Here is a 17,881-nt window from a genome sequence, read left to right as displayed (position 1 = left end):
AGCTAAGGAGAAGGGCAGGCAGGACCCCACCCCCGAGTGTTACACAGCCGGATTCCCTCCTCCCTGAACATTTGGACTAAGGGAACAACCTAGACTGGGTGAGAGCCTATACCCTGAGATGCAGGAGTGGGAGGTCAATGCTCTAGAGGGAAAGGTAGCCTTCTCCCCACCAACAAACTCTTGAGATGATTTTGAATCATCCAGCTGGGGCATTGAGAGATGGGGCTGGGGGCAAGTGATTCTCCAGTGAACTATAATAGAAAGGTCAGGAAAGAACCACTTCATCCAAATCAATAGGAGCAATGAAAAAATGTAAACCAGCTGGGCCTTTTGTAGGACACAGAGAAAATCAAGGGATGAGCCTCTGCCCTGAAATGAAGAGGCCTGTGGAAATTATGGGATTTAGGATTTTCAAAGTCCATTACCCCACAGGTTTTTTTTTTAAGGCTTTGAAATACTTTCAGAGCAAATGGAATCTATTGGAGACAATTTAGGATTGAAAATCAAACTGCATCTTTACCTCCTACTCCTCCGCATTTCATAAATTTGTATTGGAATGCCTTGGAATTTAAAAATAATACATTTCAAATCAAACCCAGATCGATAGTAAATATTTCCAATTCTTCTAATATATCACCATTTTTTATTAAGAGTTTTATTTTGCATGTTCTTCTTTAAAGCCTGTTAGTTTCAAAAGCGATTCAATGTTTTTTATCTGTAATCTGAAATTTACATCTAACTGGTAACAGATGTGATCAACCAGCTTTGGTTTGACCAGCTTTGTTGAGATTTATAGTAGGAGTTCTTTGTAACGGATTGTTTTTCACCCGTGTTATTCAATCATTTGGTTTAATAATTTATTACTTTTAACCCGTTCAGGGAACTGGCTTTGATTTGTTTCTCCTTTAAAGGAAACAAAACATGTTTGTGGTTTCATAAAAGGGAACCAGCTGAGCTCTTGCTCTGAAGAGCTGGTTGACACAATGCCTAAAAAAGTAAGAAGCAGTCAATTGTTTGATTGAATTTCTCCTCCCCCCACCCCCGCTACTGGGGTGGGGGTGGAGGCCGGGGAACTCTTGTGCAGGAAGGTCCGGGGGGCCACGGACATGTGTGGGTGCCTGCTGCAGCCAGCTGGTCGGCCGAGTGGGCTTCATGTCCCCGTTAACCTGATCAGTCCTCCTGGGGCTTGGCCAGGAGGTTTCTGGATTTCTTACTGGATTACTCACTTCTAATGATAATCGTCTCATGTGAATTAGAATCTCTGAGTGTGGGGCCCGGAATATGTATCTTTAGCAAGAGGTCTGGGGAGAATCCTGGGTGCGCTGAGGTATGAGAATCACTATTTCTAAGGTACAGGGCTAAGAGCTTCCAAAGCGGCTGACGCTTGAGTACCTGTGAAGAGCGGGTGCCCGACCCGGGAAACAAACAACCTCTCATTCCCTTAACGATCTAAGGAACGTCCCCCCATGACCTGCGACCCCCTAGGGCAACTACGGAAAACCCTTGGGGGCTGCCTCAGGTTCACTGCTTTCTTGCCTTTCGTCCTAAATAAAGACAGATACATCTAAAGTAGAAACGAAGCTCTCTGGGCTGTGTTTAGGGAAGTCCTGACAGTCTTTTGGAGTCGCTTGTCCACAGTTGCTTGAAGGCTTGATGGTAAGCGATGCTCCTGTGACTGTCTGATGTGCACGGGGCACAGGGCCCTTTCTAGGTCCAGCCCTCAGAAGACCGGGGCGGGGGGTGGGGGGGAGGGACGTGGTACCGAGGGAGTGCACCCCTTACCTTGTCCATGCTTGTGTTTGTTGTTGATGACAATCTGCACGATGGTGCCCGATGCTTGCTGGGAATCCATAAGAGCTCCTCGGTGGCTTCTGGCCCCAGGAAAGCGGGGCAGACCTCCAGCCTGCCGGCTTGGTGGAGGGTCGTAGTGAGAGCGGTGGTAGGAATGTCTCTGTAAGACGACAAGGACAAACTCAGTCCCCCAAAGCCACCAGAGAGAAGGCAGGAAGGGACTGACACACACGTCGAAGCTGTTCGATAACTTCTAGCAATGATCTGAGCTCTGATCTTAAATTAACTACGTGTCCACCCACACCGAGCAGCCTTGACAACACACTGAGATTTCTCTCTCTCCTTGCAGAAGACTGGGCAGCTTCACAGACAAACCTCAGAGGCAGCAAACAGCCAAAAAAAGGGAAATAAATGCTCCCAAGTATCTCACGTGTAAGAGTTAAGGTACTAGCCTGCGACACAAGGCAGAGTGGGACAGAGGCCACAGGAGAAGCAGGAATGGCTGTGCAAAGTAGGAAGAGAAAGAGACCTGGGCCATGAAAGCTGGACAGACTTTTTCTACAGGCAGAGTTGGTGAGGAATATTCCAAGCAGCCATTTCCAAGTCGAGAAGGTGTAGCAGAGAACATAGAGTCCATAAAAGGGAACAGTTAAAGGACAACATTCCAAAAGTGGGTTGCAGCCAGATCAGGGAGCACTTGAAATGACAGGCTAATAAAGGGTGACGACTTTATTCAGTAGGCGACAGAGGTGAGGGTGTGGGAGCCTTTGAGGGATATTTTTCTAAAGCAGGGAAATAATCAGAACTGTGTTTCCAAGCATTGATCCCTAATCACGTCTAGGGTGAACTGGATAGGAAGAGATAGGACCCAAGGATAGTCCAGATAAGATGTACTGAGACTCTCAATGCAGCCAATGGCTTGAGATCACAGGGCACAGTACAGCTACCCTAGACATTTTGTAGGATAACTGACAGTGTATGACAGTACCAGGATGTCAGCCAGAGGTGAGGGCTTTGTTTTGCGCTCACTGCTCGATCTCCAGTGCCCAAAACAGTGGCCAGCATCTAGAAGGGGCTCATTAAACACTTGTCGAATGAATGAATGAATGAATGAATGAATGAATGTTGTGGTCCCTAATGAAAGCTTAGAGTCCTGTAGTCCAAATGATGCAACCATTGCTCTCTTGGCCAAAGATCGACACATGATGAACCCACCATACTGTTTCCCACCCCTCTCCCAGGAGCTGAGGGAGCGTGAAGGCAGAGGAAGATGGAATGAATGCAGACTAGACCCTGAAGCGAAAAGCCAAATAAATAACAGTGTGTTTTAGGGGCAACTGTTAGTGGTAAAAGAGGGGTGACCCACTAAAAAACCTTTTGCAGGCCATTAGAAAGATCCTTATATTCAGTGTTAGAAATAGCAGGGGACCTTGGAAGGTAGTTATGAGATCTTCTAACCCCACCAGCCCATAAAACATTTATTACAGTTATGTTCCATAGACACACATGTTGCAAATTTAGCTTTGGGAATTATGATTACTCTCTTGGGTGGGGGAGGCATCGGTGGGAGAAGGAGAGAGAGAACAGGAGCCGGAGTAAGAGAAAGAGAACACAACTCTCTAAATCTAAGAAGAGTCCATCCCGGTGCATTGCTAGAAAATCTCACACAAATAAGAATTTGCATCAATTCATTATCATGTACACAGATGGGATTCTTGGTGCAAATATTTTTCGTTCCCACAATGGCTCATATGTCTTTTTCACTCACATTCCACAAAGACCATTACAGATTGTTCCGTCCTTTCTGGAGTTTGGCAAAGTTTTGCCAAAGGAACACAGAGAGGACAGTTTGGCTGATGGGTGTCTTACCAATGATGCTAAAGGGAGGGCTAGAATTTGTGAGAGGAAAGGTCGCTGACCCAGGACGAGCTGCAAGTACAAGAAGTTCTCTGATTCATGAGGGTGAGAACAAAGTGAAAAGTTTTCTTTGGTACCAGGCACTCAGACCCTGGACATAGGGTAAGAGCAGAAAAAAAGATTCAAAACCAAAAAAACAAAAAGCAAACAAAAACCCCACAAAGAACCTCAAGGATTTTGATCAGCCCCCCAGAACCTCATCTTGTTTAAGGCTTTTGTTTTACAGACAGAGAAACCGAGGCCAGAGAGGAGCGGGGGTCTTATTTGGGGTGACAGTGAAGATTGAGTTTTCGGAGATGGCAGGAGAGTGGGGACGGGGGGAGGAGGAGAGAGGAAGATGAACAGGAGGAAGAGGAAGAAAGGAAGGAGAAATCAGGAGAGGAAATGTGTGGGTCAAGCTCAGCGGGCTGCAAACATTTGGCTAAAAGCTGCTCCAAAGAAAATAAGATAGGGGCACCTGGGGGCTCAGTCGGTTAAGTGTTCAACTCTTGGTTTCGGCTCAGGTTGTGTACTCAGGGTCTTGGGATTGAGCCTCGCGGTGTGCTTTGCACTCAGTGGGGGGTCTGCTTGAGAGTTTCTCCCTCCCCCCTCAAATAAATAAATAAATCTTTTTAAAAAAAGTTTGCTAAGATAGCAAAGTCCACTACAGTGTTCACAACTCCGGGGGTGGGGGTGGTGAGGTGTGATTTTGATTTGAGGGTAATGGCCCTTTTAGAGTTGTTCCCCTAAACTAAGGAATGAAAGAGGCTTACCAGGGACCATTCTGACCTTGCACCTTACAGCAAGGGAGAAAAAGACATTAAGTCCTTGGAGTCATAAGTGAAACTGGAGCTTATCTTCCAATCCGGCTGTGAACAGCCTACTTGAGAGAGCAGGTCAGGACTCGTCAGGTAGAAATGCCCATGTAGTATGCTACGCTTTATTCTGCTCAATGTTTTGGCATTATTTGATTTCCTGACTTGAAGTATTGATAACTCTCTCAGGCTTTTTTTTTTTTTTTAAGATCTATTTATTTATTTAAGTCATCTCTACACCCAACGTGGGGCTCAAACTCACGACCCGGAGATCAAGTGTCGCAGGCTCCTCCGACTGAACCAGCCAGGCACCCCCTATCTCAGGCTTTGGAGGTGGTTCTCACACACTTCTTTTCTGGTGGTTGGAAAATCCCCATTATTGTAGAAAGGTCCCAGGAATTTCTTCCTTACTTGTCCTAAGGTCTAAGATGGAAGGGTTTTATTGGCAGAGACAGGAAAACAGGAGAGTTCAGGAAAAGCCTTCGAAATGCCTTCATGGCTGTGAATCTAAAGTTACCACAAAATAAAAAGTTAATTCAAAAAATGTCTTCAGAGGGGTGCCTGGGTAGCTCAGTCGGTTAATTGCCTGCCTTCGGCTCAGGTCATGATCCCAGGGTCCTGAGATCGAACCCAGCATCAGGCTCCCCACTGAGCGGGGAGCCTGTTATCCCTCTGCTGCTCCCCCTGCTTGTGCTCTCTCTCTCTGTCAAATAAATAAATAAAATCTTAAAAAAAATAAAAATGCCTTCAGAATCTGTCGTAATTCTCACAGCCGTGAGTGTATTATATCTTCATCACTGGCCCCCTAGGACCATCCCTGTCTAGGAGACACTTGGGCCAGTTTCCTTCCCAAACCATTGTTCTGACAATGTGAATGAGACGTGTATTTCTATCTGTTTCCTATTGTTTCGATCCCTAAAGCTTTCACTTTTCTAATGGTAAATCTCTGAGTAATCTTTTGGGGGCAAAATCAGAGTTTGGCTGTCGTCCAAAACAAAATTCTGCTTGCTTTCATGTTTTGGCTTTCCACCCTGCATCTACTTCTCCCTCCCTATAACACACACACACAACACACACACACACACACACACAACACACACACACACACACACACACACACACACACACACACACACACCCTGGTACTAGGACCAGTGCATGTGAAATTATCTGGAAACTGAACAGAAATCATTTCAGGATTTTACAAAGAAGCCGTAATTCAGCCACTGTTTCTCCTTCCTGTCCACTTCATAAAACTTGGCAAACGGGTGGTTTTCAACCCATTTGGCAAAATAAAGCAATCACCTGTATTCCTATTGAACTGAGGTTTTCGTCAGTTCCCTGTGAAAAGGAACGCTCTATTAAGGTCAGTCTACCGGACCGGCAATGTGTTTTTAGGGCTGCCGTGTTTGATCCCATACAGAAAGTTGGGACTGCAAAGGATATTAGAAGGGCTCCTCCTACCTTCTCATTTTTGGCCGGTCAAGAGCCAGCAACAAATTTGAAGTATCTCTCTCTGATGTGGAACAAATTCGCAAAGTGCATTAACATTCATGAAAAGCCCCTCACACACATTTCACCCACCTTCCATACCCATTCCTTCAACACGAATTTCTTGGGTGCCTACTATGTGCCGGGTATGTATTTTTCTATTACTACAGATGCTATTTATTAGTCAACTCACATCCCACAGTATCTACCCCTTTTGGAACAAAGGAAAATATTTATTTATAATAAAGTGGAACCATCTGGACATTTTGGCCTACTGGGCCCAAATGTTTGTTTCTAAAGATAGGTCTTGAACTCCTTTTAAAATCAATAACTATTTCAAGGCCCTGCATTCTGTACCTCACCTCTTTTGCTAAAGGAAGTACGGGATTAAGTTCAGCCCCAACGCCAGCAGTTTCAGAAGAAGGATGAGACTGAAAGACAAGGGTAGAGTTGGAGGCAGCATAAAATGAAATCAAGAAGAAAGGCGAATTGATGGTCTTACCGGCAGGACTGCAGAACTGGCCACAACGCTTAGCGTTGGGGGCCAAGACACCTCACTTAAGGTGTCTGAGACCCAAATTCGGTGAGAATGGCATATGGTTGATGGCCACAAATTTAGTCATTCTCAACATCCTACCACAATAAAAAATGAGGGCGGACAAAGAGAGGAAATTCACAACACAGAAGACAGAGACTGGCATCGTCTGTCAGGATCTGGAAGGAATCTCACTTCCTATAAAGTAGATAGAGCTAGATGGAGAAAATCTTCTTAATTTTTTTTTACATTTTTATTTAAATTCCAGTGAGCGAACCTGCAGTGCAGTATGAGTTTCAGGTGTACAGTGGAGTGATCTGACACTTCCATACAGCACCCGGCGCTCATCATGACAGGTGCCGTCCTGAATCCCCATCCAATGATACAGAACAGATAGAGTAAAAAATCACGCTCTCCCTTTCCCCCTGCCCACTTCCACCCCTCCGAGATCACCACTTATAACATGTTGGTATATGACCTTCCAGATCTTTCCATATGCATTCACATTCATGCACACACACATAATTTTTACATAAGGAAATGAGAGTAGAAGTTGTATCCTGCACCTTGCTTTGTTTACATAATATATCTTGGGGATCCCTCCACTCACGTACCCTTCGACGTCCTGGATTCTTTTTAACAACAGCACTGTGTCCCACAGATTGGGTGTGTTCAACCAAGCCCCCATTGCTTACATTTGGGTTCCTTCCATTTTTTTGCTCTTAGGAAAACAATGCTGCATTGACTGCCCCGTACACTTTTTTGTACAGGGGTCCAATGAATGTCCATGTATGTACCATGAACGCCTTTGTACATCTTGTACACTTTCATAAATCCTTCAATTTATAGATTCCCTGAACTGGAACATCTCCTTTTCAGATTTTAAGAAGTTTGAGGTATGGCTGTACTTCGACAAATGTTTTTGAGAGAGGGATGACAGTTTGTCAATTACTTCGAAATATACAGGGATAAGAGATGCTGTTGCTACACAGAGGGGCTTTCTATGAGGTTAGTGCTGAGAATGAAAATGCGATATTGCAGGGTGGGGAAGGAGTATGTGGCCCGCTACCTTTTCTCTCTTGCAGCTGTATGACTGAGAGCCTAAGGCTTAGAAAAGTCTTTATGGAGACATGTCCACTGTATCTCTGCCAGAAGGATGGATGGACCTACCTTACAGTCCCACCGAAGGTCCTCACTACCGAGGACAGAGGTAGTGACCTGCTTTCCTACCAGAAGACAAAGATTTGGCAAGGCATCCTGAAAGGCTTCCAACTTCTAATCTAGATGGGGGGGTACCTAAGGGATGGGGCCGTGATTGCTTTGTGCTCATGTCCTGGCCCGAGTTACCAATTATACAGTGTACTTAAATGATTAGAGGTTGGTGATAATGCCATTTAATTTTCCAAGAAAAGGGAAAGATCAATGGTGTTAGAAATGGGCCCTTTTATGGAGTTACTGGGATAACAGCCATGGAGAGAGGAAAGTTTGGCCTGGTGCGGTGGAGGGTTGAATTATTTGAGCTCTTCACACTTACTGCTTCTCTGTTGGCAGGTTGCCGGAAGATATCACCATCAGAATGTTCCCACGACAATTCTCCATCCCCTGTTTGTTACAAAATAAAGAAAGTCATACATACATAGAAGAGAAAACCGTCACCCTTGTGACCTAGCCACATTTCTGGTTCTATGATCCCAAACTTCTCCAGCCATTTTAACTCTTGTTAAGATGGCTATCCTTCCGGGCACCTGGGTGGCTCAGTCAGTTGGGTGTCTAGACTCTCAGTTTTGGCTCGGGTCATGATCTCAGGGTCGTGAGATCGAGCCCTGCATCAGGCTTCACGTGGGGTATAAAGTCTGCTTAAGATTCTCTCTGCCCCTCCCCCCGTCTCCCTCTGTCTCTGTTTCTCTCTCCCTCCACCCCCCCCCAAATGGCTGTCCTTCATAAAGTGACCCTGAAAGATTTCTCTCTGGGTCTGCCCCATTTTCCAAAACAACTCTGAAGAAAGTTGCCACTTTTTAAAAGAGCGCATCCATTCACATTGTACAAAATTTGGGAAATAAAAGGGAAAATAATTACTTTCCACTGTAATATAGCCATCAGCCTCACTTTTGCTTATTTTATTCCAGTGACAGTTAAGTATTTTGCAGGTCGTACTTAACTTGTGTTTAAACTACCCTTCCAAAATGAGAGTTTCGAGGATTCAGTCTGTCAGAATTTGTTAAATTCACCCTTATGTCTCTGAGAAGTTATGACCTGGTCTGAAAGTTAAGGTAAAACTTGTGGTGGCTGGAATGTTTACGTAACTGATACCCCAAGATGTACTCCTCTGTTTTGGCCTCAGATACCTTCTTCTGGGCCTTTGTGTCCCTTCTCTGAACAGTGAACACTTATCATTCCTCACTGCCAGAGTAACTGCTTTTGGGAGGAAGATCTTACTTTTAGCCTTGAGAACAACACACCACAGACAGGGATATTCCTCAGCTGATTAACAAACCATAGGACAATTTCCATGGATATTATCTTATCTTATCGATGACCAAGCGAGTTGACTGGAAGAGCTTGGTCTTGCTCTCAGTATCAATTAAACCACGTATTTCACAGGGTAACGGGAAATATCAAAAAGTATCAACGTTAAGAATTTTCTACTTGAATTTATCCCTCGAGCTTTCAAAACCCGCTTGGACATAGTACCATGTTACTAGTTCAAGGAGGTGGTAGTACTATGAGGGAAAATTAGGTAATATCATTGGCTTTTAGGACTTGCAAAAGACCTCGAAATTTCTTTGATAGCAATAGTATCAGGTAGTGATATATGACGAAATTATGGCTTTAACCCTTCATGATTTAAAGATCATCTCACGGAAAAAAAAATTATGAATTGCCAAGATGTGCTTGGGAGAGAGGCGCCTGGGTGGCTCAGTCAGTTAAGCATCTGCCTTCCGCTCAGGTCATGATCCCGGGGTTTCCTCGTTTGAGCCCTGTGTCAGGCTCCCTGCTCAGTGGGGAGTCTGCTTCTCCCTCTGAGCCTCCCCCCTTCTCGTGTTCCCTCACTCTCTCTCAAGTAAATAAATAAAATCTTTATAAAAAAAGATGTGTTTGGGAGATAGGGACTAGGTAAGTGATCAGTAAGATACAATCGTGGAAAGCTTCCTAAAAGAATCAGTTACGTCTTTAGAAGTAGACACTGCAGAGCACATAGTGATGTGGGCAGAGGGGAGCTCGACCGAAAGGAATGGCATTTGCAAAGGAACAGAGCTTTGGAAACAGCAAGGAACACACTGGAGACAGCCGGCAAGGTGTAGCTGGAATAGAAAGTTCAGATGTGAAACAAGAAAAATGGGGATGGTGGAGAGAAAGAAAGGAAGAGGGAGGGGGGAGTGGGTAAAGAGGGGAGGGAGGGAAGGAGGGAAGGAGACCGGTTGTTGATAAGGGTGACAAATAATTACTGCATAGACTTCCAAAAGAGGCTGAAGGATTCACATTTATCCTGTAACCATTTTTTATGTAGCAGTTCCTACGGTAAAAGATGGTGATTTATGGCAGCTTCTCCTGGCAATGGAGTGTCCCCTATCTGGGGAACAACTGGAATCAGGGAGGCCAAACAAGAGGTGTTGTAGTAACATGGGACAGGCCCTGAGAATCTCTAAAATAATGGAGAAGGGGCAAATCAGACTACTTCAGTTAAAAAGGAAATGGTAAGACCCCAACAGAAGATCTGATAACAGAGGAGGATGGTGAAAGAGAAAATAGTGTAAAAGGATGTTATGGGTGGTGGTGGTGGGAGGGCGCCTGGGTGCCTCAGCTGGTTAAATGTCTGACTCCTGATTTCAGCTCGGGTCATGATCTCAGGGTCCTGGGATTGAGCCCTGCGTTTGTCAGGCTCCCTGCTTAGAGGGGAGTCTGCTTGAGGATTCTCTCTCCCTCTCCTTCTGCCCCCCATCCCGCTCTCTCTCTCTCTAAAGTAAATAAGCAAATCTTTTAAAATTTTTTTTTAAATTAAAGGTTGCTAGGCTTGCAAATCTGAACAGCTGGGAAATGGCACTGCCCTTGACAGTGAATGAGTAGGGATGAACTTCAATGTACTTGGTCCCTTTTCGCTGGCAGTGGTGGGTCTAAGTTTTGTCATGAGCCAGAGGAAAATAGGGGACCGAAGAGAAGACTGGAAACCAGAAGAGATTCACCAGCAAATGGCAGACAAAATGGAAAAGCTACAGGACATGTTTGCAAGCCTAATCTAAGTAGCCCAAAGAGAACAAATAACAAAAGAAAAATGATAGAAGAGCTCTCTTCCCCAAACGCCCTTGGCAAACATAGATTTAATGGCTGGTCCTGACATGGAAAGTTAACTTAGCATGACCTTCTGAGAAATTCAATTTATTGCATTTAGACCCTAGAGTCTTGAAAGGGCTTTTAGATAGTGTCTTGAAATACTTAGAGTCAGGCAGAATCCCAAAACAGGTAGTCCCTGTTAAGTGAGCGGAGAGGTAAGATCGCATGGGAGCAGACTCCTAATGTCCTGTAACCCAAGTTCAGACGAACACATCACAACCCCTAAGCATTTGCAGGCAGGCACGTGTGCCTCAGTCAGAACCATTTCACTTCAGTTACAAACTATTGGAGCCATTACTTCTGTACATATCTTCTCAAGTAGGAATGACTATTATTTTGGTCGCCTTTGAGCTTTTGACGTCAGCGAAATGGCATTCTCTAAGCTGGAATGTTCTTTATGTGCGGAGTCATTCTATATAATTTGAACCATAGTTAAATCGTTAGAATCTTCTTCAGCGTTCACATTTTGTTCAGCTGTGACCTGGGCCAAATCTGTCTGGAGGGCTGATAATAGGTCTGTCAATTTATCATCTTAGATGCTATACTTTAGATATATCTACAATATATCTAAGAGATAAAATGCATCAAAGAAAAAAAATTAGCACCATTGTCCTAAAACCTGTTCCGTTGCTTTTTCTTTTTTTTCCTGACACATTGGGAAAATTATCCTGACTGAGAGGGGGCATCGTTTTTTTTAGCCAAGGCTTTATTTTAAAAAAAACCCCAAAAAACAAAAAAAACAAAAAAACACTGATTCTAATGGAGACAGATGGATTCTAGTTAATTCCGAGAAGCAACAAGATGTAATTTTAACCAATTTTTAAAACCAAAATGAAAAACAACTCTAGTGTACTGTATGTCAAACAATATTCTTTTAACCTTAAAAGCCACATGTGTTGTTTATTCAAACCTCAATTATATTCTGAGTGGTATCCTATGGAGCTAAAATGGCTTGGCTTTCTGGTAATAAGAGAAATGGGGAACAAGCATTTGAAAAATGGTCAAAAGCTAGGCTACAATTCAGACTGTTTATAACTCCCATTGCTTCCATTAATCTCTGGTTAGCTTGAGTAGGTCACAGAAGTAAACCCTGTCCTCTCAAAAGGACTAAGTGTACAATAAGATTATTAGATATCCATGAAGATAAGCCTCAGAAAGCAAAACTACGCCAGCATGTGGCCACTTCCGAAGCGCACACAACATCATAAATAGCGTGTCCCCTACGTTCCGATGAATCTGGGACAACCCGGTTTCATGCCTCTTTTTCTGAGGCCTGGTGCTCTCACTTTCAAAAGTGTCTTGGTCTGGATGAGAAGATATGCTGTTGCTCTAATCCTAAGGCATGTGCAAAGAAAACGAAGTCCCGAGACTGGGGCGGGGTCAGTGAGGGAGAAGGGATCTCTGTGACAAGGGAAAGTGATCTCTATACTTTCAGAGGAACGTGTCAAAATCAGCAGAATCGGGGCAAATGGTTAAAGGGTTTTTGCGAGCCATCAGGAGAGTGTGGAGAGGAAGAAAGTGATCGAGCCATCCCCACCTACTATGTGCCAGGTTCTGGGGTGGGCCACTGGAGAGCCAGGAGATAATACCCAAGCTGGAGATGAAAGACAGAGTGGAAGCAGGTGACTCAGGGGGGGTCCTCTGCCAGACATCTAATTCTATAAATTCTGTTGAGAGAGAGCACGCATGCTGAAATGGGAGCAAAGCTTTGAAGAACCCGGGTAGAAGGATTCCCCGCTGGTAGACCTTTGAGCTAACAACAACGATACATAGTAGTGCAAGGAGTCCTCCAGTGTTTTGTAGACAGTCATGTTTTCTAGAAAATACTTTACTGTCAAATAAAGGACTTTATTGTTTGGGCTGTCAATACAAGCTCTTAGCATTTTCGACAAACTATCTGCTTGAGAAACACTAAGACACGGGGAACGCCTGCCAAGAGTAGCTAGCCAGATCTGAAGAGGAGTACAAAAGCATCTATCCAGAAAAATCAGAAATGCATACTTTTTAAAAAGAGAGTGATGGGAGTTTCATGTGCTTGTGAGAGCGATTCATGGGGGAGGCAACAGAGAAGCTATTAGCTGGATGGTACCCCCAACCCACACTCTGCTCTTTCAATGGCTGCGTGGATCCAAGTTGATGGTTAGAAATGGGGTCTGTGGGTCGTCCCAGTAAATCTGCTGGAAGCATTACCATATCCGGCCCCGGGGAGGAGAGTTGTCGCGAAGTCTGTTCCTCCCAGTAGCCTCGGACAGAGGTCAGAGTCCCCCAGATTCGCTCCACATCCCCAAGTTGAGAGGCAACAGAGCAGTCATGGCTAAGAGAACAGCCCATGCCAGCCAGACAGCCTGGGTCCAAACCCTGGCTCTGCTCCTTCTTGCCTGTGTGACTTTGGGCAAGTGATGAACCTCTCTGAGCTTCAGTTTCCTTATTGCTAAAATGGAGACAATACAACCTAGCCCGGAGGGTGGTGGGGATGAAATGGATTAGTGTGCGCCAAGAGCTTAGAACAGGGCCTGGCCCACCAAGTGTTATCCTCCGTCTTCTTCCCATCCTTTCCCTCCGCTTCTTCCTCCTTATCCTCAGGAGTAGCTTACCCCTGGGGAAAATCCAACCTAAGGACTCCTATGAGTGTGCGAGGTATCTAACAAGGAAAGGCTCTGGATTAAACAAACAAATGAAGCCTAGCAGTAAGAAAAACATTTATGCCTGCACGTAGGAAAGGGAATCCTTTCATTTCTTAATGATTCCATTTTGAAAGCCAGGATCCTGGATGTGGAAAAAAAATGGCCACAGGGATGCTTTCAGCTCATTCCTTCTGAACTGGCTGAGATTCTTTCATCATTACGCTAGCCGTCTCCTTATTTTCCTCTTTGTCAAAGAGGCGTTTGAGTTTTAATGAAATCCCTTATTCTCTCCTGGCTTAAAATGAGGCTGAAGAGGACAGATATCTGCTTCATTGGGAGAGAGCGCAATTTTATTGTCCTAACATGGAGTGATCAAAGTCCAAGTATCCAGATAAAGAGTCCTGAGCGCCCACATCCATACACAGAAAATAACAAGCCGATGGAGAAGGAAAGCTCAGAGATCTCGCAATGTTTACTGATGGTCAACCTGGGAATGAATGGAAAGCAGTCAGTTCAAGGTCCTTCGATCCACAAATACCACATTAGCTCCCTGGCCCTACCTCCAAAAAGGACTGGGAGTCAGGGACATGAGGCTGGTTTTAATGGCTAAAGCCAAGGTGTAAGTGGATGTAGTCATTCCAGCAATTTGCTTGAGTAACTGGATCCTGGTATCCACTGTCCGCTTTGCCTGGGCTATGCAGACTTGGACTTGGTAAGTTCTTATAGTTGTAACGTAGGTAATATTCAAATACGACTTCCCCTGCCTGACATTGCTCCTCATATTCACGTTTCTTTTGCCTCTGTTTATGCTGCCAGCCGACAAATCAGACCAATTCTAGAAATACCAGGGTTTAGGCTCATGAAGACCATTCCAATGAGAATAATGGACACAGGCGGTGGTGTGTTTCTGGGCAGTCGTGGCATCCCTTGGACTAGTTAGAAGGACAAGGCTGAAGAAAGAGTGGCTTTAACCTGTGAAGAAATATTTGCTCTGATATGGTTCGCTGGGAATTCCTTATTTCTATTGTAGAACCAGACACCTATACACATGAAAACCCGTCCAATCCCAGAGCAGGATGTGGGCATTTTCTCCACATGGCCAATTAGGAATCAGGGCTACTCATTTGTTAAACTCAGTAGGAAAGTCAATGCTGTCTCATTGGCAGTCTGAAGGGATTTCTAAGAAGAAATATCCTAGACATAAGAGATATGTCAAGAAGGAACATGATGGCCACAGAGGGGTGGGAGTGTCAGCACACATGTGAGGATGAATTCTGAGTGCAGAGGATGGAGAGAGAACAAAAGCAAGCTGGAAAGTTTTCATGGAAAAAGAAAGCTTCTGGTGGGGCTTTAGAAGAAGAGAGGAAAGCCAAAGGTAGGATAGCTCTCTATGGTTCCATCTTCATGAACATGAATGGTTCACTTGAGAACAGGGCCTACTAATGGTGGTCAGACTCTTCTGTCACTCTGAAAAGATCAGAGTGTTTCAGCACATTTTGACAATCTGAATAGACCAATTACCAGTGAATAATTGAAGCAGTGATCAAAAACCTCCCAAAAAACAAGAGTCAACTCAAAAACCATAAACTATGGAGTTCATTTTTTTTTTTGAGAAGTGTGTCTCATTAACGATGTTTCCTTCCCTATCATTATGACCCAGCGGTGGTAGTGTTTCTGCAGAAAATGTGGACAAAACCAAAATCAACGCTAGACCGATAGGCTAGCATCTAGAGTTGGAGGTGCTGTTATTTTCTCCAGTTTTGTTTGATTTTGAGAACTTTGAAAACTTGGGTAGATTTTTATGATGTTAAAAAAAATGAACTATCTTGTGAATCAATTCCCTCAAGATCTCTGAGTTCCAGCCAAGATCCATCTTGGGTGTAATTTTGCTGTTTTATTGGAAAGAGAAATCAAGAGTCTTAGGTAAAATGGCACTTGTCTTGAGTACTGAGAAACTGCTTTTAAACAGTTGCTTCCAGTTTTCAGTTACCTTGTGGAAGTTCATAGAAATAGCTCAATTTCATAAGAGATTCGATTTTCTCCTTTGGGTCTTGGCAAATGTGTTGGCTAAATGAGCTTGGGTTGAGTATTTTGGGAGTTCAGTCAACTCTCCTGCCTCCCTGGGCTGCGTGTGGAGTGCTGTCAAGAGCTTTTCATAGCTGCAGCTCTTTTTTTTTAAATAAATCCACAAGATATGCTTGATTCTATGCTAGGGGACACAGAGGAAGAAGGTGTTCCTTTCCCAGTTAAGGAGACAAGACCCATGAAACGATGAACAGTACAAGAAAATATGTTAAATGCTAGACTCTATGAGCCAGACTAAGCCCTGAAAGTGGTCCAAGAAGGAGCTCAAGGAGGACTAGAATTATGTTGGGCTCTTTAGAAGCGGTGTGACTCAGGCTGGGCTCTTGAAAGATGGGTAGGATCGTAATCCGTAGAACAGAAGAGGGAAGCTATTCCAAGCTTGTGGAGAGTAGGAGGTAAGAGAGGCACATAACAGGAGTGAAAGTGGGAAGGAACGTGGCATATTTTCAGACAAAGAGAGCAGCCAGCCTGGAGTAGAAGGTGCGTGTGGGTTGGTGTCAGAGAAACGAGGATGAGTAGTAGCTTAAGGAAAGGTCAGCTTGCTTTATAGAGCGCCTTAAAAACAATCTGAAGACATTGGATAATGTGGTAAGACCTGTTAGGCACTGACCAGCACGATCAAGTAGTTCCGTAAGAAGAGAAGCCTGGTCTAGAGTAGTACGCACACGTACAATGGCGGACGAACAGTTACAGATACTCCTACAGCCCGAGGTGGCCACTTTCAAGGGGAGATCAGAAGTCAGGGATCCTGGGAGTGTAAAACTGCCATTAGCTATGTCCCTAACTTGTGTGCCTCCTTCCTTGCCCTGAGGTGCTGGGAGCCAAGAGGAACGTGGTGTACGTTGAGGCTGGCGAGACAGTCCTAGGAGTCTATGTTCACCTCCCTCATGAGGTCGACCCCACTTCATTACTGGCTTTTCCAACCGCTTTCCTTGTAGAACGTGGCACAGTTGTCATTTCATATCTACTCTTCCCCACTACACTCCGCGAGGGCAGACCCCTTGTTCGTTTCGTTCACCACTGTATCTCCACCACCAGCATGGCACTAGGTACTTGGTGATTGCTCCAGAAATGTCTGCCGGGGGAAAGAAGGTAGATATTTCCATTCTTTCAGCCTATAAAGAGAGAGCGGTGGAACAAAGGTACTCCCCTGTGGTTGCGAGTGGGTAGGTTGAGGCCGTGACGGGAAGAGCTGGGCAGTATGGTTACTCTTCTAGGATTATCTGCCTGTGCCAAGGCGTCACCCACATTCTCTCTCCCCCTCTACTCCCTTGCACTAGGACAGGTCCGTTGTCATGCTCGCATGAATGGCTCCCACCAGGGAGTGTAAGGGCTTGGGACTCTAGAGCCACGCTGACAAGGTTCAAATTCTAGTTCCGCCACTTACTGCCAAGTATCCTTGGGCCAATTGCGTTAACTTCCTTGCCTCAGTCTCCTCATCCGTAAAATGGGGCTAATGATCATTCTAACTTTGTTGGGAGGATTAAATGAGGTACTATGCACGTAAGTGCTTAGACCACTGCCTGGCACAGAGTAAGTGCTGCATATGTACATTGTCTACGCAGGTTTGGCTCTCAATACAGCCAAGAGCCTACCCCCAAAACCTCTCCCTCGTCTAGAGTCCAAGTACATCGCCTTCCCCTTTGCTTTGGCAAGATAGGCGGGAGACAGGAAGCAGAAACGATAAGCGGTAGAGGGAAGCTGGGGGTAGGTTTGGGTTTGAGGCCTGCCTGCCCAGAATGCAGCGGTTGTACGAGATTTTTCTTCTGATCAAGTTTCCCTTCAGGTTCCAGTGGCTGTTTGCACGCCACTTCCAGTCCAGATGAGGTTTGCCAAAGTGCCAGCAATGACATGCCCCCTGACCAGCCCAGCCTCGAGGACAGGTCTAAATCCCTGAGGCTGGGGATGAGATCCAGTCCGTGGCTAAGATTGCCATGTGACCTGGGAAGAGAGGCATGCACCCGTGTCTGGGGACGGTGCAGAGAGCCTGTTTCAATGGGGCTCTTTATATGAACGTCTGCAAGTTCAGCACTCAAAAGGTTATTTCTTCTGCAGTATTTTGCCTGCAATTAGGGTGGTCAGCATAGGGCAGAAGTGTGTCTGCATTCCCTGCTGTATGAGTAATATGCTTATGCGAGATAGACCTTTGTAAAAACATCGTTTCGGCAGGAAAAAAAATAACGAGGTGCTTCCAAAATTAGCACTTCAAAGGAGATTCAATCACATTCTACACAACTGAAAGATGTAAAGAAATTAGAGGCAGAGAGAAAAGCATCCATTTTATGAAAGTGGAGGATGGAGCCTTCGTAGGGAAA

At 44.9% G+C, this 17,881-nt stretch overlaps 1 protein-coding gene across 8 annotated transcripts in view; it reads right to left on the bottom strand.

Annotated features, from left to right (window-relative positions):
• Positions 1-17,881, bottom strand: part of CHRDL1 (chordin like 1) — a 134,067-nt gene that overhangs the window by 33,999 nt on the left and 82,187 nt on the right. For all 8 annotated transcript variants that reach the window (XR_005834594.1, XR_005834593.1, XM_040629112.1 and 5 more), the window contains exons 7-8: positions 8,063-8,130; positions 1,783-1,951 (exon numbers count right to left, since the gene is read on the bottom strand). Coding sequence is in view for 6 of the 8 variants with exons in the window: in XM_040629112.1 (XP_040485046.1) it covers positions 1,783-1,951; positions 8,063-8,130 (237 nt within the window). In the remaining 2 variants the exon portion in view is untranslated. The remainder of the gene's footprint in view (positions 1-1,782; positions 1,952-8,062; positions 8,131-17,881) is intronic.

This window comes from Ursus maritimus, assembly GCF_017311325.1.
Source record: "Ursus maritimus isolate PB19 chromosome X unlocalized genomic scaffold, ASM1731132v1 scaffold_X1, whole genome shotgun sequence".
Lineage (NCBI taxonomy): Eukaryota > Metazoa > Chordata > Mammalia > Carnivora > Ursidae > Ursus > Ursus maritimus.
This window is presented reverse-complemented; position numbering and strand designations above follow the sequence as displayed.